The sequence below is a fragment of the Serinus canaria genome, chromosome 1, assembly GCF_022539315.1.
Source record: "Serinus canaria isolate serCan28SL12 chromosome 1, serCan2020, whole genome shotgun sequence".
Lineage (NCBI taxonomy): Eukaryota > Metazoa > Chordata > Aves > Passeriformes > Fringillidae > Serinus > Serinus canaria.
This window is the reverse complement of record NC_066313.1, coordinates 105,507,220-105,531,316: the sequence shown is the minus strand read 5'-3', so window position 1 is coordinate 105,531,316 and position 24,097 is coordinate 105,507,220. Positions and strand designations below refer to the sequence as shown.

Here is a 24,097-nt window from a genome sequence, read left to right as displayed (position 1 = left end):
CTTGGTCTAGTATCATCTCTTGAATGGAGGGAAGTTAAGCTTACTTCTTTGCACAGTAATTTAAAGACTCATAAGAGCATTGGAAGAAGGTTTTACTTTCTCAGACTCTTCTTGCTAGGACATTATTTTTACCATGCAGTAGTTGATGTTCAAGGAATTTACTCTTTTTACTGTTAATACACTACATTAGGTAAAATCTGTGTTGGCAAAAATAGTTAAAACCTCTGAAATTTATATGGGTGATGAAAGTTGACTGAACCTTAAGTACTTTCTGCGTTCACATCTTGTTAAGGTACTTAATTTTATTTTCACAAATCTTCTCTTGCTTGAGAGAAGGAATTTAGCATTTTATTCATTTTAAACCAGAGAAACAGTGGTAATATAAGTGTAATAAAGATTTTCCCTTACTAAAGTCATCGTTGCTTCAAAATAAAACCCAGACGCTTGAAAGGTAAGAAGAATCTCTTTCTCATAATCATTTGGTGGAGCATGGGGAAAGAAAATTTTTATACTAAGTCCAAAAGGAGATGTAGAATGAAAATTATCCCATGCAGCCATCAAGAGATCTGTGAAATTTCATGATGTGACTGTTTCTTTTATCTCTAAATTTGAGCTATTAACTGCCTCTTTAAGGTGTTAAATTCAGTGTAGTTAACTTGAGAGGGTTTTTTTTGGAAAAGATGAACTTAAAGAATGGAAATCATGATTTTTGATTGCCTTGTTTGCCTGCTTGTGTTACAAGAATATTTTTTACACAAGGGAAAAGCTATAGTATTGCAATAGTTTTTGATGTTGAATTGTCTTTTATCTGATTTCTTCACAAGCACTGAAAATCCCTTATAAATTAAGTAATTTTCTCTTTCAGAAAGATACTAAGATAAAACAAAGATTATATGCCCATAAAGATTGATATCTATTAATTACAGGTAGCATTGCCTTTTTCACAATAAGTGCCAGTAATTTCAGCTAACCCCTGAGGTTTGTTACCTTTTTTATTACCTCTGCTACATACTACCAGCAGAGCCCAAAACTTGAATTGCATGCCATCCTCTTAGAGGCTGTTTGATTTTCTGTTTTTCTAGCCATTGTATAGAATTTTCTCTTTTCCATTCAATAGGAAAATAAGAATTTGATTGCTGAAAATAACTGTTTTTCAGACCTGTGTCAACAATGTGTTTTCTACATGCACAAACAACAAATCAGCTTTATCACACATAATAGTACATGACACTAGACAATATAATAGCTTGTCAGTAGCTGTTGAGGAAATTTTGGATAATCCTTATTTTTTCAGCTTGCTTTACATCCTTTCAAATAAAAAATCACAAGCTGTATCCTGTTAATCTTTTCTTCTTACTGATTTATCCCTTTTACAAATCAAGAAATAATTCTTGTGTCATTTTTCTTTCTTTGATCTATAGATTTACCAAATTCTCTCAACTATGAATTAAGTGGAAATGCCTTTTTTCCTGCTTTCTGGTACCTCTACTTTCTGATGCCAATCTCATTGATTGAAGAAATGCAGGGGTTTTTTCCAGCTTCTTGAAGCCTATTTACTTCTAGGGTCCTTCTATTTGATATACAATGTTAATTAGCCTGGGTTGCCTTCTGCAGTTGTTGTTCATCTTTGGAATGAAAGCATGTCTAAATGATTCAAGATGAGAGGGAGAGACTCAGTGATTCTTAATTACTTAACTGACCAAAGAGAATTTTGGTGGCAATTTGTTTGTCCTGTCTCTCTAAAAAGCAGAATGTTGGTGATGAAGCATTCAGTGTCACAGAAAAAAGCAGGGACTGAAAACAAGTCAGTGTTATTCAGGAGACAAATTAAAAGTGAAACCTATTTTTAACAATGAGCTTAATTAACTCTCAGAACAATTCTCAATGAAACGTGGAGGATTCACTGTTGTTGACAAGTTCTAAATCAAGTGGCTGAGGTTTTTTCCTAATTAAATTCTCTTGTTCAAGAAGAGTTATTGAGACTGAACCTTGATTTTTTCAAATGAGTTCTTTCTATGTATTTAACTCAAGTTAGGTGGTTGTAATGACTGAAATGTTTAGCTGTAAAGAAGCAAAAAAAAGATGTCTGCAGAGTTCTGAATAATCAAATATGTTTTAAACATGCTTTAGTAATATGAAGCAAAAAGTGAAAAAAAGTACTTTGAAGTTTCTGAATTAACGTTTTCAGAATTTCTATTATATTTTTCTTATTTTTTTTACTACATCAGGATGGAAACAGGGTCAAGAAGTCAAGTACCATCAATAACTAGAAACTGTACAAGCTTTCTTTTCTTTACCATTGTAACATAGTGTCTCTCAAGAATCAGCATTTTAAGTTTGTTGGTCATTAGTCTATATAGAAATGGAATATATCTAAAAATTAAATTAAATTTATGATCCCATATGTTCAACCAGAAAAAGCTATAGATTCTAGGAAAATTACCTGCTATTTTTTTGACTCATTTTTTCTACTATTCTCCAACTCCTTGCTGCCAAGTATCAGAACATAAACTTTCTTTTTTTTTTTTTCCTGTAGATTGATACCAAATGACAGTTTCTAAAGATCTGTTCCTTGTCATCTTTACACACAGGATTTTTTTCCTCTACCTTTTCTGCAGTTCACACCTATGTCAAACAGCTGTTGGGAAATGCATTTGTCCCTACATTTGTTCAGTGTTTGGCTGCAAATCACTTGTGCCTTGAGCTGCTTTAGAGACTAAACCATATGGAGAGAAAAAAATGGCTTAGATTTCAAGGCTGGCAGCTTCTTGTTTTGACAGATTTAAAATGTTTGTTCTTGATTAAGTTACTTGCACGAAAATTTTCATTCCCAGTTTTCTCACCACAAGTTATTGTCAGAGGAGGTTACAGTTACTGACCTAAAATGTCTCCTTTCCATTCCAGAAAGGTATTTTAGTTATATCTCTGGCTATATTTTAGCTAAGTTTTAGAAAAGAATCAGAAAGTATCAGTTTTCTTCCTTCCTGATCTAACGAAAACTGGTCTCTTACTGGGAACTCAAACAGTTTGTGCAAAAAGACTAAGTAAAAACTAAATTTTAGACTTTTTGTTTTGTATTTTGTGTGAAAATGAAGTAGTCATCTTGCCTTCTGAATTGTGGCTGATAGGGCATCATTTGGTTTCCATTGGAGACCAAATGGTTTCCATTTCTGGATTCACAGAGAGGTACAGAGAGGATCTGCAGCAGCCACCCCTCTTCAGAAACACTGCAGCTCCCCATTACCATTGAGTCATCCAAAGCCTGTCTTCTGTCTGATTCAGAATCATCCTGACACTGTCAAGTAATTTGGGTCCTTGATCCCTTCCAGAATATCTTAATATTAATTCCCACTTCTAAGCCTAATTTTACTTGTTTTTTGTAATCTAGTTAAATTCCTACACATTTGCTTCTAAACATTCTGTTCTTTTTCATAAGGCCCTCAAGTATATCCTTTTATATCAATCTCTGAATTTCAGAGGTCAGCAGCTCATATATTTGTTGGATGTTTGATTACTGTTTGCTCTAAATTACAGCTGCAGGGGTGATTTTAACCTTGTTCACACAACAGGAATCAATGCACAGTCCCCAGCCATGAGCTGCCAATTGTCCTTATTGCTGGAAACTCATACTGCATTTCAACTGCCCCTCAGGGGACCAGGGGAATTGTAGTAATTATCATATTAACCACAGAAATTCAAGGGATAAAATATTGTGTTACTTGAATGAAGTCATAATGAAATTCAGATATGATCTGTAGCTCTACCTGAGTCTGACAGGTGAGTAGCCATGTGTCACATCACTGATCCAGCATCTCCCAGATCTTTGTAGCAGGGTTAAAATATTTCTGGATATTTCTAAACTGATGTGTCCTAACATGGTGTAATGATTGAGTAGCAGGAAAGTACATAACCAGCATGTGAGATTGCATTGACAATAAAAGATGATATTCTGTAGACATGTGAATTTTCAGAGTTTGAAAAAATGGAGTCTGTCAGAAATCATTACTTGTTAAAAAAAGAACAAGTCAATGTGAGTTACTAGTTTTTCCATAAAAATAAAAAATATCACTGAAGTAGAAAGGCACTTGACAGCTCAACAGAGTTTCTTGCTAGAGAATATTGGTGATGGTTTTTTTTCTGTGCTTCCTCTAGGGACAAATTATTGTTCTTGTGATGGTCTTGATAAACTCTGGAGCAGGTTTTGCATGTCAATGAGAGCAGTCAGAACATATGATGTATTCTCTAAATTGTCATCCTAGAGGTATGATTGCTGGCCTCTGTATGAGGCCACTGCAGTCAAGTCAGTACTCATTCCTAAAAAGAAGATAAAATCCAACAGCAGGGACATCCAGGCTATTTTTTGACTGCATTTTCTCCTCACCAAGGAAGTAATCAAAATGACACCCTAATAAATAGAAAAAAAAATGAGGGGTCTTCTTCTGTTCTCAGGCATTTTCTATTCCTACATAAAATTTTATGAATTGAGTCCTGCAATCTTGTTTTCAGAGCCCATGATTTTTTTCTTTTCCTTTTCACTTCCATAGACCACAAGAAACATCTTGAACTTGTAACTGGCATTAGGAAGAGAAGAGTGCTTGGTTTAAATACCAAGTTGTCTGTGGCTGTTCTTAGAGTCTTAGGCTATTTCTGTGTGAATTCCACATTCTCTGAAGACATCAGCTCCCAGCTAAGCCCCAAATGCTTCAGTTGCATTGCAACAATATCCTGGCTGACCTTTGGCTATTTTACCTGTAAGGACAAGGACAAAGAACTCTAGCTGAAAGACTGTGAATAGGAGAAAAGTTTCACTTAAGGAGTCAACTTTTAGAATAGTTAAAGACTGAACCTCCAGCTCTAAAACTGGTGCTCTGCCTAGGGATTTTTAATGAAATTAAATAATTTTCTTTTGCATTTTATTTGCTCTTCTTCTTTGTAAGTAGGAGCTTGATATATATATTCTCATTTAAGGCTGATTTATTTTCAGATGGAATAATAAATGTAACTCTTTTCTTCAAAATTTTTGAATCTGGAGATTATCTGCTGACATGTGTCATGGTTTAACATTGAGGCTGGCATTGCCACATGTTTGATTTTAGCATGTTGCACACAAAGAAGAGTGGGTCAAAAGGATAAAAAAGTACAATAAAAATATTTGTTTCATTTGATAGGCTAAGAAGAAGTTATTGTTAGTCCACTTGCAACAACACTGTTGTTTATAGCTATGAAATACATGTTGCATATTGTGGGCTCTGTCATTCACTGAACTACTGTTTTATGACACAAGTCAAATTAATGGGCAAACAATACTTTTAAATAGGGATTCTTCTTACCATCTTTATTTTCTTTAGTATGAAAAGACAAAAAAAAAAAGGCAGAAATCAATTCTGCCGTACTACAGAAATGTGTAAAACCTCAAATGATGAAGAGTGTACTTACCAGAATTATGAAAATGCATAACTCACACTCTCTCTCTCTCTCTCTCTCTCTCTCTCTCTCTCTCTCTATGTATATATATATATATGACTCACAGTCACACTGTTTCCAGTCATGTCTGCTGTATGAAGTGTGATATATCTTCTGAATACTTGTAGCAACCAGTACAATTTTTGGTTGCATGTAAGAAGTAGAAGGATGTAACAACACTGGTGTCATTAGTGATTTCACAACATTTTGCAGATTTTGATGAAAATCTGCCATAGCTTCAGAATTTGACTGTGCTTTCAGAGATCAGATTAAGAGACACCTATATCCGTGAAGTTTAAAGTGGAAGTAAAAACAGATGTGTCAGAAGTAATCAGATATTTGACATATGTCAGAAATTCAATTACATCTGAACTGAGGCAATTACAGTTTCCTTTCAGGCATGAACTCAAGACACTTTTGTGTATGTTTCAATCCAGGAAAAGATTAAGATATAGGGAAGTTGTCATTCATTGTTGTAATTTACTTGCTAGTTGTTTATCTTAGGGTAACATGAACTTTTTTTAAGAGAGACAAGGTTTGGTGGTGTTTTTAGTTGCTGGGCACTAAATTGAAAGTCACATTTGTTTAAGAAGCATATGCCATTTCTTGTGTGGCTCTTGCATTTTCGAAATATTTGTGTAGTAACTTACTACTTTGTTGAGATGGCAGGCAGGCTGTGCTTGCAGAGTGTTTTTTGTACACAGAACACAACTAACAAACTGTAGCAGAGGGGCAAGAGAGGTTGAGTGAGATGAGTAGATTTTCTATTAATGAAGTAGAGAATGTAAGATCCTATTGTTAAAAAAATATGGCCATCTTATCTCTCCACTCAGCTCAGCACTCTCCATCCACACTGAGCTTATGGTCTTTCTCCTATATAACTACTTATCAATTAATCTCTCCTGAGAATGCCAATTATACTTACAAGTGTGCAGAACTAAAATGAATATTTAGCTTAAGAAAGGAAAATTGAGCTCACATAACTGAGTTTTTACTTTTCTATTGTTTAGTCTGTCACAAATAGAATCACTCAGAGAAGATGTGTAGTATTGCATCTTTTACAGTGCTGATTTGGAAGAGGATTTGCATCTTTTTCTTCATCCTTGAAGTTTGTCTCCTGCTTTCAGTGACTCTGGATCTGAGACATTACTATGTTGCAGACATTTAGATTTTCGATGCCAGAATGATCTACAGAGTTTTATCAATGTAAAATTGTCATCAGGAAAATGAGGATGATAAACAATTTTTAAATAGATGAACTGGTCAAAGGAGGATGGGGTAGATCTACCGACTCTCAGATTATTGGAGAAAAAAATAGATTTGGAAGGAGAAAACAAGAGAAACTGTCAGTATACCATGATTTTAAAACAAGTGTTGGACCATAGGATAAACAGTAAACTTACTAATTTCATTCTTGATTAGTCTTCACTCCTTACTCTTACCTCTTTGGCATTGCCTCTGCCAAATAACTCGAATCTAATAGTCTGGCCTTCTCCACACATCTGCTCTCTGTCTGCCATGGCTTCTTTTTGCAGGTTACTGTCTATGCCTGTTACCCTTTTGCTGGTTCCTCAAAAGTGCTTTGTATGTTCATTTTCCCATCCCTGTTGCTGAACTATTCCCTGGCTTTACAATGATTTTCCTTCTATGAAATTTGCCTCGTGTTGCTCAGTTCAGCCTTGCTTCCTTACTGTTCTCATGTCCTTCAATTGGATGTGGCTTTCCTGATGTGCTGCCCAACTGGATTTCTGTCAAATGAACCCCAAGCCCATCACCCCAGCACCCCTGAAGGAAAATTGCAAAGATACCCCATAGTGTCAAGACAAGGGCATAAGGTGACAGCAGAGATTAAAAATAAAATGAAATGTGGCACCTATATGAATGTGGGTCCATTTTCTGTTTGATTTTTAGACAGGTCTGTAATAACTACCCAAAGTCAAAGCTGCAAGTATCAGAGTTCAGAGAAAAAAGCAGGTTCAGAGTTCAGAGACAGAGGTGATCTATGATAAATCAGTTTAGGTTTTTACATGATTTAAAAATCAGGTTTTTACATGATTTTCTGCATGTATTACTGCAGAAAATTATTACATCAAAATTTATAATCAGATGTGTTTGGGAAATGATGGAGACTTTCTTGTGAAATGTATTAAGTGGTGATTTTATATTAAAGTTTTAAAAACGTTATTTTAGTCTCAATAAGAGAATGTGACTTTCATGATTGCTTTCACATGTATTTTTAAAATTTTTCTCAGAGTTAAAGATCTTAAGTATGATTTTGCTTGTTTTGGTTGTCAGCAGAGAAATGAATTACTCTACTTGGCAACATTTTTTTCCTCCGTATTTGACCGTTTTAAGCATAGTTGTTACTGCACTTCAACAATAAATAATTGTAATAGGTCAAAATATAATATCTGTCAAAATAATTGGTTTGATTTTTACTGAAACTGCAATATAAGCTATTAGTTAGAGAAGGATAATTTTATAAATGGAAGGAAAACTTTGTACTTGGCCTTTCAGACATGCTTCATTTAAAAACAAAATAAATTGCGTTAAATGAAACAACATTTTTAATTACTGAGCCCTGTTCTCAATCCATTTATTTTAATCTAAATAGCAAGTGTTTAACTTGTATCCATTATTTTGTACCAGAAAGAAATTATTCTAAATGAAAAATCTTAATTAAGTAATCCAGAAAGTCTCTGCCAGAAGTATGGAAAATTGTATTAATACAAGATCCATAAAATGGTAAACAAATCTTATAAACATGCTCTAATACATTTTGTTGTGTGCTTATGGTAGTGATGTTGTGAAGCCTTTATTTGTGCCATGTCTTTCTTAAAGCAACTTATAAAATTTTAACCAGTCATTTGTGAAATTGTTTATTAGCATCTGAGCTGCATATTCATTACTTAACTTTTACAACTGAGTAATTAATCAGCTCAGAGGGATTTTATTATTCTGTATAAGTACCAGAAGGGAGGGTGCAAAAAGGATGGAAAAAGGAATTTTTCAGTGGTGCCCAGTGACAGGCAACACAGAAATTCTCATCTGAGCAAAGGGAATGCCTTTTTTACTGTGAGGAAGATTGAGCACTGGAACAGGTTGCCCAGAAAAATCATGGAGTCTCCATCCTTGGAGATGTCTGAAGCCTTTTTGGATGTGGTCCAGGTAGGTGACTCTGCTGGGAGAGAGGTATTGGACCATTTGTCTGTCAGAGGTCCATTCCAGCTTCAGGTATTCTGGGATTTTGTGAAACTGCCAGAGGAAAGGGAAAAAAAACAACTCTACCTCTTGGTAAAGGTATCCATAATTCATGAAGCAGAGTCCCCAAGAAATGCAGTCATTGTGGACCATCTGTGAAAGGAGTCTCTCTTGCATCCCGCTTACCTAAATGAACTTTACTGAAGGAAGGAAAATGATGATGTAAATAATAAAACATGGGATGCAGAAAATTTAATTTTTGGCATTTTTCATGGTTATTTTGTTAGATCTTTTACTTAATTATTTGTGTGTGACTTGAAATACCTTGAAGTGCATTATGTTCCATTTTATTTGTCCCAGAGAAGATGCAAGTAGAAGTATTCTGCTTCTTTGCCTTTAACTGCACCCAAAATCTAATTGTTATGTCAGGGTGATGTCTTGTTCTTGCCTTTGTGCTTTCCCTTTGTATGGTTCACTGTTTATCATATCACCTGCAATTCACTGAGAAAAGTATCTGTGTCTGGTTTTGCAAACAAGGGTGCATTTTATGTGAATTCTTAAAAACAGAAGCAAGACAAAGCCTGTTGATCTATCTTGACCTCAGAATTCCAGAAGCACAGAACTGTTTAGGTGGTAAGGAACCTCTTGAGATCATCTTGTCCATCCAAACCCTCTGTGGCTCAGGCAGAGTCATCTCCATCAGGTGTCCAGGACCATGTCCACTCAAATTCTGAATATCTCCACAGATGGAGGCTGTTGGCTGTTGTATGATGACTGCCAATTCAGAAAATTTTATTTTTATTTACTCATTGAGACCAAATAATTATAATACTGATGTAGCAAAACTAACAGGCTGCTGCTCTCACAGTTTTTTAATTGGAGTCCATAACAAGGAATTGTGATCATGTTTTAATGAACAGGAATGAAAAATTCAAGCAGCCTCATTGGAAGCACTAAAAAAAAAGAAAAAGATGCAAACAAAAATGGACCCACCCTTAATAAGAGTCAAGGTAGAAATATTGTCTGTTCTTTATTAGACTCTTGGGGTTTAGCAGTGAGACACTTCTGAGAGAGGTGCTATAAAAGATCTTAGTTTTCATATGTGAACTAGGACTTTTTCTCTTCTAGCAGATAAAAGAAATGAATACCTAGTTCTGATTTTTTCAATGCATTTTTTGGATACTAGTGTACTTGCAATAGCTCACTCTTTGCTATCTGATATCAATTCTTTTCTGCATGAGTTCCTTGAGAAGAAATTAGCAATAATGCCCCAGCAGCAGCTGCTGTGTATGAATGTTTTGGAGGTTGCCCTTTCCAGATTCTGAGGATAATAGGAGAAAACAGACCTAATTATAGTGAGTTGACATTTACATGGCCAGTGCTAATTTTAGCAGAGCTGTTTGTGGGTTTAATCAAAATGCTGCTATAGTAATTTTAATGGAGAAACTATCAAGGAAACAAACAAACAAATAAAAATATCCCCTCCTAAATGATTCTCTATGAGACTTCAACAAGATATTCTGAGCTCTGCCTCATCTCTCTTTTTCAATTAAAAGAGACTGAACTGAGTGCTCTTCTTCTGGGAAAAATCAATGGGAGGCACTCAGATGCTACAGAATTAAGAGCAGTGAATCAGGGAGATGCACTTCAACATCTAGAAAATCTACTTGCAAAGCACCTTACTAATATGAAAAATACATGGCTTTAGGCTGAAGTTCAATGAGAGGATGACATATTGCAGAATATTTTGTTCCTGGCCATCACTGTTTTATTACCATGGCACTGCCTGGTATGCTTGCTCTTAACATTTTTTCCTAATCTACTGTAGAGGCAAAAAAAGCATTGTTACCCATCTGTATTCCTTCCAAATAACATCCCAGCTATTGGCATCCACTGCTGCTTGAATTTTAGCTCTCACAGTGCTGAGCTTTCTAGGGCTGACACAAAAGTTACACAGAACTCAACCACAGTGCAGTGTCCCAAAGAATTGTAGCCAGGAATTTGAAATAGACTCATTTTGATTTATTATCTAATCCAGTTCTGAGTTCTAGGCTCAGTGCCTGAGGAATCCCTTACAGAATCAGTGTTCTCCAGCAGCCTCTGGGGAGGCTAGAGGCAAGGCTTAACAAAAGGTTACCTAAAAATGAAATGAGGGAGGGTGCAGAGCTCCACACACTTTTTTTGTTAGTCTGTTGACTCAAATTGCAGTCCTTGGTTTGGGTCAGATGCCTTCAGTCTTTAATGGGTCAGTGAGCTTACTCTGCTAAATGTAATTGTTTCCTAATGGCTGTAGGACAGTGAAAGAAGAGTGAGGTATTATCAAAATCTGTCCCAAAGCTTTTTATCAAATGTGATGTACCTGTATTCAGAAAAAGGACTTGCTGTGGATTTCTTACACAGAATTTGAGGATATTCATTACAGTAAATTAATTGCACAAAGGCAAGGGATCAGCCATTGATATCAGTTTTTTGGTATCCCTGGCAGAGTACTTGAGGTCCCAGGCAAGTAGGAGCAGGTGACACTGATTTTTATTAAAGTTGTACACAGAGCTATTTTCTGTGTGCTAGCCCACATTCTCTAAGTGGGAAAGAAAAAATAAAAGCAAATTATATTTGCCATTATGCCTATTTTATCTATCTTATTAACTAGCCAAAATCATAATGAAATAAATCTGTATTAGCAGTTAATGATCGGTTGGTTAGTTGACACCTACAGGCAAGCCTGGTGATATAAAGATTACTATTATTAGGAAAGTCTTCTATTAAGAAGATTTTTTTATTAAAAATGTGATTAAAATCTCTTTCAATGGCAATATTATAAAATTTGTCTTTTCATGATCTTTAATATCCAATTTTCTGCCAGAATGACCCAGAATACTATCATATGGATTCTGTATTAAAATTTATTTTAAAAACCCAAGGGGCTCTGTCCTGTAACAGACATCATTAAGCTACAATTCAAAATATGTAATGTGATGTATATAACTAGTTATAAGTTTACAGTCTGTTCTATTTGCCATCTGTTAAAAGCTTTGCAAATGAAACTTGAGGATGTGCTGTAATGGTGTTACAAAGTGTTTATTTTGGTGTCGATGTATGTGTGGATTTAAGGCAATCTAATTGCAAATATATCCTGAAGTATAATCTTCTGTTTTAAAGACATTACATGCCTTTGTCTTAACTAGATCAGAGTAAGCTCAAAGTGAGCAAATCCCAGCAGAGAGCTGACTCTTATCTCGCTGGGGGAGAGAGTGTGGCAGTGCTGGAGTGGGTTTGTGATCCAGAGGGGTGGATGCCAGTTCAGATGTCTTCAGGAGTATTGCAACTATGCCTGATATCAGCTTATTTATTTCAGATATTGGATTAAAAATGAGTTGCTAATTTTTAAAGATTTTCACTTTGACCATGTAGTTGCCAATAATACATGTATATGTAGTATATCTTTTAAATTTGGGTATGGGCTTGATAGATAGTGCCTCAAAAATCTAAAGGAAAATCTTAAGTCTTTATCAAAATGAGAAAAAAATAGTTTGTTTTTTTATTTCGATATTAACATTTTAATGGATTTTTAATTAGGATATTTTTAAGCTCTTTCATGATACAAAACTTTTCAGGTAATTATTTCAAAATCATATTGCTCTTGCCATGATGAACTCCTACAAATACACAAGAATTAAGCAATTACAAATGCAAATCAGCTGGTTAATTCTCATAATTAGTATATGATAAACCTCTTACACACAGAAATTCAGATATGTTTTGGTAAGAACTTCCTAAGGCTTTTCCCATTTGTAATAAAGTGAGGCAGTGGTCTGTATTTGATGTTGTGAGGCCTTTTTAACTGGGAGAGGTAAAAAACCTGCAGAGTTGTGTGGTTTTAAATATTCAAAACTTTCCTAATTAAAAATTTATTTTCCCATCTTAATTTGGTTTGTTTATATTCATTTAAGAGTGTTTCTAGCAAAAACCTTATCACCAATAGACTTTATCATTAAATGCTGGTAGGGAGAGTGCAGAGGAGGAGTCCAGACTCGTGTTCTGTGTTTTGGAGGGTTTTTCAAACCCCTCTCTCCTTCCCTGATGTGACTTGAACTTTTTTTTCTTTCTGGCCATTTCTGTATTCCTGTCTGACATAATTTTACTTAGTCTTCCAACACTTCCACCTTCATTCCCAAACTTCTCTGCATCCACCTTTTTTTTCCATTTCATCCTTCCCAAGACTGCATCACAATTCCCTGCCACCCATTCTTCTACAACTCTCAGCCCTGAGGTCTTCACCCTTGAGGGATTTTGGCTGGAGGAAGGTGACCATTTGGAGCACCAGGTGAAGTTTTCTTGCTGACATCTTTTGAGCATGAAGCCACTGGTGGTGATCAAAGAAGCAATCCCCAGGAGGGTGCTGCATGTCCAGTCATTCTCAGGGAGTGATACCCACAGACCTGCATCAGCTTCTATTCATTATAGAAAGTGTGAAATATTATCACCAAAACTGATTCAAAGCCTAATGTAGAAGCAGTTACACATAACTAAGAAGAATTTCTGCAGATAGAATTAAAGCTAAACCCTAACCCTGAGGTGTCATTTCCTGCAAATACCAAGAATTCTTTTCAAACAAAGAGCTTTGTAGTTAAAAGACTGATTCACTTGTTCTACTCTGTGTCATCTTTCGATTATTTCTGAAATAGATGAGGTAGATGGTCTGACACTTTGGCAGACTGGCAAGTCATTGGAAAAAGGCCCTTAAAGATTGAAAATAACAGGCTACCTTCATTACAGATAACATAAGGTTTTTTTTGTTTTTTTTTTTCTTTTAAACAGCAAAATCAATCAGATAAAAAATCATATGGAAAAGGCATGGCTTGTATAATATTAATAATGAAGGTTCTTTTAAATATATTATAGTTGTCTTGAATGTGAGCATTTGTTTTTGGATTGATCTTTTTAATGCAGTGTTATTCACAGATGTAACTCACAGCTGAAAAAACATGACTTAGGGCCTACAAAATCATGGGATTGACATGCATGTGTTACACATGATCTCTGAATATTAAATGTGGGACATTCACTTAATTGTGGTTTTGTTTTGAGGTGTTTTTTTGTAGCAAAGGTAGGGGACAACCATACAATATGATAAAAAGTAACAGTGATTAAAAAAGAAAATGGGAAAGATATGAGTAAAATGATAGAAAATATTTTGAAAACTTCCAAAATACCAAAACAATCTGTTCCATCTTGCAGGAATCCGATTAACTCCAAAAGAAAAGCTGGAAATCCCTGTGTTATTCATGCCAGCTGAAATGAAAATTTATAAAGCAGTGGTGATAATTCATGTAATGAGGGAAAACGGTGAGAACTGGCCTTATGAGGTTACTGCTGAATCAAATACAGACTTAAAAAGGTAATTTATTCTAATAGGAAAGGAAAAAGTAGTTGAGATGCTCAATGCTATCACCATTTATCCCAATGACTATTCATGTGTGGCTCCCAAGGGCAGTCCAGTATCTGATTTTGAGGGCAGTGGGTATCCATCAAAAGCTTTTAATGTACCCTGTAAAGTATGCAGGTTCAGGGGAAGATATCTGTCTGTTTTAACACCTGTGTATTCTTGCTTTAAATAAAGAAAATGTAAAGTACTGGCTGCTGGTGCAGTTATGGATGTTGAGCAAATGAAAGCTCTTGGTACCTCTGTTTTTTCAGTATATTTGGGATAATAATGATTCTTATCCTGATATTTTTATGTAATTCATAAATTGCAGAAGTCTTATCTCACTGTTAACATAACCTGACAAAATGAAGATCAGGCCAAATGTTTTCAGATCTATAATGTTTGAATACACTAAGTGGTTTTAAGTTATAGCTGATATAATTTATAGCTGATATATTTAGCTGGATTTTATTTCATATTTTTCTCAGATATGGTTAGCAGTACAGCATACAACAGATTAGAGTCTAACCTTTCCAACAACTCTTAATTGTAGATTACTTTGGAAACAGAATTTTCAGCTGTCTAAATGATACTTGTATTTTTCTAGAAATGTTATTGTAGCAGAGAATGGGGAAACTCAGGGAATACTCTGGATGTATCCCATTAATGGAACACCTGAAGCACCACAGCAGAAATCAGGTAGGCAGTGCTTGAAAAAAACTTGAACAATATATTTAAGAATATTTAAGAACATCAAATAATCAGTTATAGTCTCACCTGCTTGATCACAAGAATTTGCAGCAGTACTTGGCTATATCTTGAAAAAAAGATAAAATCACCTATTAAAAATAAAGTCTTCTCTAACTTCCAGAGCAAATCTAGATCATTACTTTGTTCTTATTGTGGATAAAAGGAATTGGGGGCAGTTGTAAATCTTACGGCCTGTGCCCTTTAGTATCCCAATTAATCCTGAGTTTGAGAACTGAAGGTAAGCTGAGCAAAGGACTGGCTTAAGGGTAGACTTCTTGCATACCCAGAGCACCCTTCTGGAAGTCTACAGGGTGGAAAATATTGGAGTAGATGTTTGCTGCTTCTCTGTCTTGAATTTGATCTCGTCAACAAAACCAGAACATAAAGTAGTGTGAACAGCAGTAAGTTTTCCCTTTGCTCTTTAGAAGTAAACTTGCATTAAAAGATTAAGACATTCTTGGAGATTTCTTGCTTATTTTGGGGATAGTAAGTGCTTATATATTTGACCATCTGTATTTTTAAGGTGTGAAATAATTCCAGAGCTATGAAATAGGAAGCTGTAAACAGCTTTTAAAATCTATAACCCTGAAACTACAGCTCAATGTGAATGTGGGACCAATTCTATACCAGCTTGTCCATTCAGCTTACTTTTTGTGGATTGAATCAGTGAATATAATACCTTTCTACATTAAATGTTTTAAGACACAGGGACAATTTCTGAAAAAACATAGATATTTGTACTGTCATTAATTTATATTGCTTAAGGACTCTTTACTTGTAGACAAATGCCAATGATGTGGTATTAATTAGAGCTTTCATCTCATTAATTTGTACTTTAATACCTTAAGGAATGAAACAGAATACTTTCATGTAATCAACTGTTGCCCAAAATGATGGCTTTAATGAGTCTCATTAGCATTAGAACCATGTATATGAATGTGGGTGTTGTGTTATTTAAAGCTGTTGTGTAATTCAATGGCACTCCTCAAGATAAATCTCCCTTTTATTGGGCTGTTGCTTTCATTGAAATCACAGAATCATTAAAGTTGGAAAAAACCTCTAAGATCATTGAGTCCAACCATCAACTCCGTGTAACCACTTAACCATGTCCCTAAGTACCACATCTCTGTGGCTTCTGAATATTTTTAGGTGTGATGATTCCCCCATTTCTCTGGGCACTTTGTTCCCTCACCTGACCACTCTTTCCATGATATAAATTTTCCATGAAGAAATTTTTCCCACTCTAAACCTCCCTTGGCACAACTTGAGGTCATTTCCTCTTGTCCTGTCACTTGTTACTTGGGAGAAGAGATTGACCCCACCTGGCCACACTCTCCTTCCAGGTGGTTCTAAAAGTGGAGGTGGTCTCTCCTGGACCTTCTTTTTTCCAGGCTAGACACCCCCAGCTCCCTCAGTCACTCTTCTAATCTCGAGACTCTTGCTCCACTGTCCTTCTCTGAGCTCACTCCTGCCCCTCAATGTCCCTCCTGAACTGAGGGGCCCAGAACTGCACACAGCACTCGAGGTGGCCTCACCAGTGCCCAGGACAGGGGGACAGTCCCTGCCCTGCTCCTGCTGGCCATGCTGTTCCTGATCCAGGCCAAGTTCCATTGGCCTTCTTGGCTACCTGGGCACATCTGAGCTCATGTTCAGACTATTTTTCAACATCCCCAAGTCCTTCTCCACTGGGGAGCTTTCCAGCCATTTTTGCCCAAGCCTGGGGCAATGCCTGGGTTGTTCTGCCCCAAGTGCAGGACCCAATGCTTTCTATTTAAGTTATGAATTAAAATTAAAGTTTAGCATTCATGAATACTTAAGTGACCTCACTTCTGTATATGATAGAAGCTCACATACTATCACCCTTAATTTCAAATTCCTAAATGCTTTTTTAAAACAGCAAAACTAATTGTAGCATATTTATAACTGTTATCCATTAGTTTATGTTCAATAAATGTTTGTAATACACAAAAATGCATTGAATTAATTTTGAATCATATAGTTCTTTGGCCATCAGGGTGTTATGTAGGGCTAATATTTTTTTCTCAAGGAAAAACTAGGTTTATCAAGAATGTCCCAGAAAACAGAAATAGGTGTTTGTAAGTGTGTTTATGTAATTTTCCTACCTTGATTCTGAAAGCCTATGGTTTTCAGTTATTATTGGGCATTTAGAAAACTTACATTGCAAGGCATAAATCCAAATCAGGTAATAACAAGAAATCTACTTAAAAAAAAAAAAAAGATCAAGAGTATTGTCATCTCTCTAAAAGCAGACATTTATTAGAATTGCATGGAGGCTGCAAGTTTCTGTGTCAAAAAGCCAAGCTGCTTTGCTGGCATATTAAGGAGTTCATCTTTGGTCATTCTTATTTGCATCTTAATATACTTAAACTTCTAGAAGTCACTTGGCTTTCTATTTCATGAGACCAATTAAAATGATCAGTGGTCACAACCCATGTAGTACATGTTAAGTAGATGATACCTTGGCTATCTTATAGAAGTGATTACAAATGGAGGGTCATCCAGAATATTCTTTTAATTCTTGTAGAATGTAAATCAAAAAAGCCTACAGCAATTTTAATTGAAGGGGACCACTGGGAGTCCTCTAATTCAACCACCTGCTCAAGGGCAGCTTGCTCAGGGACTTGTCCAGTCAAATCCTAGATATCTCTGAATTTTAATCATAAATATTATTTAGCCATTTTGGAAAAAGAAAATGTAAAATCAATTTTGGTAGTAAGATGAATTGTAGAATAGAACACAGTAATCTGAAACATTTGGTAAACTAGTGGAATACAGAGAATGTTATCTATTTTTAAATATAGATTTAAAACTGAATTATATAACTTCATACATTTAAACAAAAAAGATGTGCATTTACCTTTTTGAGTAACTCTCCCTCATGGAAATTCTGAGATCTCTAGAAATTACTTACACACTGTTAAACAGGGAAAGACCAAGCGAGAAAGGAAATTACCTGAACTTGTGTAATTATCTTTTTTGCAGAGTAAATAAAGTGCCAGGCCTGAAAGTTGAAGCTAAATTAAATGACATAAAAAAGGGGTTTCCTTCTTCTTTTATTGAACACTGCACACTGATTCACCACAATATGGTTCCAAATTATTGATCATTAATTCCTTATGTTAACTTCAGAGTTAGTTTTGAAGAAACATTGGGTGTAACTTTGGTGAAAATGACTTACAGATCTTGAAACTAAAATGTATGTGGTCAGCTGTTCTTTTTCATGTTGATTCCCAGAACTCTAGGAAGTTCTAGGTCTTTGGGAAAACATTTTTTTCAGTGCTTTTATGTAATTTTCTTCTTTTTCTGTGCTATTAAATAAGAAAAGGCAACCCCCCCCCCCACTAAAATAAAAACCCTGTTGAAATAAACTTTATAAAAACTAGTGTAAAATCTAAAACCTAACAACTTTGTGATGAAAAATACATACTTTGGAAGCAGTAAATTAAAATCACTTACTGAACTGAAAGAAGTTCTATGATGCTTCAAACAGAAACTCATGCGAGAATGCTTTTTATTCTGGAATACTTCTATTGAACTTGAAGTTTTAACAACAGTATTCTTAACTAAGAAAGCAAAGCGTAACCTAATATTCTTTCATTTAATCATAAATCCTTTAATCCTTTTTGGTTTTGTTTCAATCTTCCTTTCTTTACTGGCGTATTTCAAATTATGCCATAATTCCTATTAGCAGTTCAACTAAATTGAAGATACATTTAATGATTAAAGATAAGAGAGAAATTTGCAAGGGCTGTTGGGATCTAACTGAAGAGATTTTTGTTTGCTTAGCAATATTTCCTACTACTTCACCACAACAGAACAATAGAAGGTGGAGGCTGGGAAAAGCTTTTAGTCATCTTGCTCCTTACTGGAATTCTGTCTGTCTCTAAGCACATTTAGCTTCTATGTTTCATTTCTTTGTTAAGATCAAGTTGCCAGTGCTTTGCAAATAAGATGGTTTTGCTTTTCTGTAGTTGTGATACGCTGTCAAGCCAGGCAGAGGCTGGAGCAGAGGGTAGAGCTGCTGCTGATTGGTGTCGTGCCTGGTGCCAGGGATCTGCCTGAGGCAGGGAGCTCCGCCACGGTCAGCAGGGAAGAGTCATCCAGCACCCCAGAAGTCACCAATGGTGAGAAGAGTTTTGATGTCATGCTATTTTAGGAACATTTCAAATAAGTACTTCACCAGATGTGCAGCTCTGCCATGACAATGAGTGAGGTTTAGGCAAATTATTCACATTTCTATCATTTTGCAAGTATAGGGTATTTGTTCAACTTTTTGTCTGCAGCTATGGGCATCTATAAACTTGAACCTTCCCCTTTTTTTAAATTTATCCTGGATGTGAGGCTTGCATTCACACAATCTCTCCTTTAAAAGAGAGCCTGCACTAAGTCTTCAGTTAGAAAAAAATACATCTGTGTAAGCATTGCCAGGAGACATTTCTCTGCAGGTTTATAAGATGCATTCCCATCAGCAGGTCAATATTGGTATCAGAATGGTTTGAAGAAGGGGGACTTTTTGAAAGAAGTGATAAAGCTTTGTAAAAGGATAGCTTCCACTTACTGTTAATCTGCTGAGAACACAGTGAAAATCAATTTATTCAGATAGAGCAGCTGTTCAAAATATACCTCTGCTTGAAACAGAATGGCACAACAAATAAGTAATAAGGAAAGAATGCTTGTTACTGCTGTAACACCAGGATTTCTCTTATCAGTCATTGTCACTACAAAACATTTGAAAATTGTGCACCTTGGAAAATTAACATTCCATTTTGGGTTCAAAGTCATCATCCTTTATAAGGAAATGTTATTTAAAAATTTTGACACATAACATGAGACAGACTAATGTGTGTTTAACTTAGCTGTAGATAGGGAAGGGATTTCACCTGCACTCTGACTTTGTTCAAAGTGGTAAAAGATGAGTTTACAGATGTTGCTATAATTGCAGTCTATCAGGTAATCAGTTGGAAGGGCAGACAGACTTGGCTTTTGTGTCCCTTCTCTGCCATTTACAGTCTGTTCCAACAGAGGCTGTGCAGCAATACCATGTTACAGAACATGTCCTGCCAAATAACAGAAAAAGTGAATAGCGGTAAAAGGTAAATCAAGATGCATTACATCCTTCCTAGGAGGCCAATTTTTATGCAAACATGCACATGCACATTAATCAATGTAATCTCATATCAACAATTACTGTCCAAATCTTTAAATGAATTTTACTTCTAAAAGCTTTTAAAATATGAGGAGATCTAGTAAAAAGAGCTTGCAGAGCATATGCCTACTGATTGGCTAATATCCATAATTAGTTTTTAAATTTTATATTTACTCACATTGCAGTGTCAAAGATAACTTATTTCCTGGGCATATTATCATCTCACAGACCCATATTACAAAGTGATAGTGGTAAATCCAGTAAAGCAAAAAGATGTGAAGTTGTCAGTGTACATTCTTTCATCTTTGGAGAACTGTAAATGCTATTATGAAAATTCATTCAGCCTTTTGAGGACAGCTGTCCATCAAGATACAAAGACACCCTTTTTTTTTTTTTTTTTTTTTTAATTTATCAGAGAGTAACAGATTTAGCTCAATATTGGCTGGTCACATATGAATGGGCTGCCTTAAACACACCTGGGCTATTTCCCTCCAAAATGGTGCTGTGTGAATTGACAAGAAAAACATGCAGTGAGCAAGCTGAGGCAGCATTTTGAAAGTCTTGCAGATTCATGGTGTCTAGTTCTTGTTTTATTCATAGGAATAATAACACTGGCTGCTGCACATGGTACAAGACATTGATTTGGGGCATTGCATCTTTTTAAGTAAGAAGTCTGGTAATGAAGTGCTTTGCACCCTAGGTAGTAAAATAATTTTTAACAGTGTGCTTTTCTTCGTTTTCAATGACATTTTAATGCCATTATTGATAGATGAATTTGAAGCCTGTTGGGAAGCAAATTAAATGGTGCTATCTGAGCTTTTCTGCAGTCTACAAGTAATAACATTAATAAAAGCCTAAAACTTTAAGATAAGTCTGGCACACTGTTCTTCTTTTTTTTTCTGTTCTGAAAGAGTGATTCATCAGAGTGCCTGTGTGAAGAGTAGTAAGCAGTTTTTACACCCAAGGATAAATGATGATAATTACTGGCAGATCAGATTTAAACAGCTAATACTGTGCTTCAGTATTTAAATTATTTGGACAAGTATAAATTCTTTTAAAGTGAAAAATCTTCAAACAGGTCTTTTACATAAAAAATTCAATTTCATCCAATACAGAGGAGTGCACTTGACACAGAAAGCTGCTACAATTTCTTAAGAAACAGGGTGCAATCTAAATATTGTCCAGCTTCAATGACATAGTTTCTTGTTCAGAAGTCAGCAAAGTTCTAGGGATCAAATAATGAATGCTTAATATTTTAAACATAGCAAGTAGCAAATACAGTATGGCCCTTTTTAAAAATAATTTTCAGTTGCATTAAATGCATATTTTCACCCTAAATGTATTTTTCATCTGTTTTCTTACATATGGCTCTAAAGATGTCTTTTTCACTGAAGCAAATTTAAGAGCTGAGATTCATCCAAACAAGTGAAGTTTGCTATTTTTTTAGGTTAAGTATTCAGTGGGAATACAAACACATTTAATTTTCCACAGTCTTCTGAAAAAAAAAAAAAAAAAATCAAACATTCACAAATCAGTTATGGATGTTTGACTGACATTTGACATTCACAACATTGTGTGTTTGTAGTGGTCCTTTGTAACCTTTCCCTTTCAATTGCTTCACTTTATCTCATAAGCCAGCCATGAGGGCTGAGTGTTTCTCATTAACTTCTCTCATCTTTATTAATTCATTGCTCTCCTCACAGCCCAGCAGCTGGTCTTAGCTCCTTGCTCTGAATTCTTATTTCTGGGAAGGTTTCATGACAGTTGCCTTGAGGGGAACAGTGCTACCCAGGTTCTGTAGGGTAGCACAGGTACAAAGTTGGTTTATGTTATGACCAGGTTTTAGAACCATTCTGCACTCAGACAAAACAGATGGAGAGTTCAACTGCACCTGAGAGTAAAATAACATTTTCCTGATATGCTAATCCATAATGTACATTGGCATCATTATACAAAGTGTATCTGTACCCTTTGTTTCACTGGTAATAAAAACTTTATAGCAATTACCTAATATTCCTGAACCTCATCAGAGTATTCAAAAGGCTCTATTTTCTTTCATTTAATTAAAGCAGCTCTTTGAAACCAGCAAAAGATAAAAACATATCCAAACACACATAAAAAGCTGTTTTCCATCCCCAGCAGGATTTTGTGTTAGCCAGTGGTATGGATTACACTAAATTCCCATTTAATGTGATGGATCTGGATCAGGAGGCTCACCTTTAAGACATAAGGTCAATAAAATTGGGGATGGCCAAAGAAATCTTTGGAGACAAACAGACTTGGTCACTCATACAGAGATGTTAATATGATTGCTGATAAAGTGTAGCAGATTAATATTGGAAGCAGCATGAAGAGGCTAATAATGATGAAGATGGCCCTATATCCTACTTAAGCCATTTCTGTATTTTCAGAATTACTGTTGCATTATTTTTGAAATTATCCTTGAGAAAACTATAGCTATATCAATTAGATTTTCTTCCTATGCAAGAAATAAAAGAAAGGATAATAGAGTGTTTGTTTTGGATTAAGAGTTGATGAAAGCAGTGATCAATGGCAAAATGAAGCTGTTGACAAGAGGGTGAACCAACAATTGAGACACTTTGTTATGGATTATTGCTTTTTTTGTTAGGGGGTGACAACTCCTGATGGAAAAGAGAGAACTAGTAGAAGTCAAAGTATAAAGCATCAGAGGAGAACTGAAAGTCTTAAATGGATTATTTTGTCATCTCCAAAATTTTTGTTTACATCTGCCTGTTTGTTTCTTTATTTATGACTGAAGCATGGGACAGATTTGATGTGTTATTTCCATTATTGAGCTGAAATAATGCCAGGCATTTTAATGAAGAAGGTCAAATAGTTCTTGTTGATATACAAGGATATCACTGGGTCCATTAAAAAAGAGAAAAAATACAGCACAATTTTTATCTCATAAGTAAACCCTCCTACTGCCATTTCTTAATATAGAGCACTACAGTACAGTAACAAAAAATTCTAGCAAAAAAAAGAACTTGTGAATTGTGAGCAGGCAGTTGGGAACTGCTTTTATTTCTGTTTACAGTCGTCACTCATTTCTGTTTCCTTGCCATTTTATAAAATGTTAAAATCTGTAAGCCTTAGGAATGATAATCATCATTATGTTAATTAAAATTACTTTCTGATACTTATGCAAAATCATGCTCACTTTAAATATTCAACACTTAAAGGGAACCAGATCTATTTTAAACTAATCTATAGTTATTTTTTCAGCATCATAAAATTGCAAAAACAATAAATATTACAAAACCAGAAAGAATTAAATTCTTCCAGGTGTGAATCTCTTTAGTGTGATGTAGAACCAGGAAACATGAGAAGTCCAAAAAAACTGACTGACTAACCCAAATAATGTCTGAAACAAGAACACACAAATAGATATCCCTTAAAATTATTTGAGCTAGTGGATAAGAACAACCTAGGCAGTATAATTAGCCGGAGGAGTGTATTAATGACTTTAATTGCTCTGTGTTTTGATTTCTGTTTCTCCCCTTTCTTGCTCACATAATTTCCTGCATTCTCCTTGGCTGGGTGATAAGGAAGTATTACTTCCAATAGAAACACAACCACTACACCCTTGTTTTGTAAAGGTATTTTGGGGAAGCTTCTATAAACCAGAGCTGTGGCCAACACAGCTCTATAGGACCTTAATTTTTCTTCTGGAACATCATAACACCTAACAATGATGTGTCTGCATTAATTTCCACTTTTTTTCTGAATTATTTGCTCAATATTTATGGGATACCAACAAAGCATTTCTGGTCAAATCCCTTAAGATGAAAACTTCTTCAGTTTTTCTGGGACAGTGACCCTATGTCTCTCAGCTGTGTTTGGATGCTTTTTGTCATGGAAAAGCAGAGGATTTATGCACCAAAATTTGCATCAGAAAATTTATCAGGCAGTCACTGTAGTAAAAAACTACATTCATGCATGCAAGCCTATCCCAAATGCTCTTGCATTTCCAGGTTATTACAGAACTACTGTCATTTCTGTGATAAAATTCTTTATTCTTGTCTTCTGTCTCTGAAGTTACATTGTTCAAGTTTAGTTGTTCTTACAGA

At 35.3% G+C, this 24,097-nt stretch overlaps 1 protein-coding gene across 1 annotated transcript in view; it reads left to right on the top strand.

Annotated features, from left to right (window-relative positions):
- Nucleotides 1–24,097, top strand: part of CFAP47 (cilia and flagella associated protein 47) — a 261,353-nt gene that overhangs the window by 209,391 nt on the left and 27,865 nt on the right. Inside the window, 3 exon segments of the mRNA XM_050976722.1 lie at nucleotides 13,903–14,062; nucleotides 14,697–14,788; nucleotides 18,832–18,984. Coding sequence (XP_050832679.1) covers nucleotides 13,903–14,062; nucleotides 14,697–14,788; nucleotides 18,832–18,984 — 405 coding nt within the window.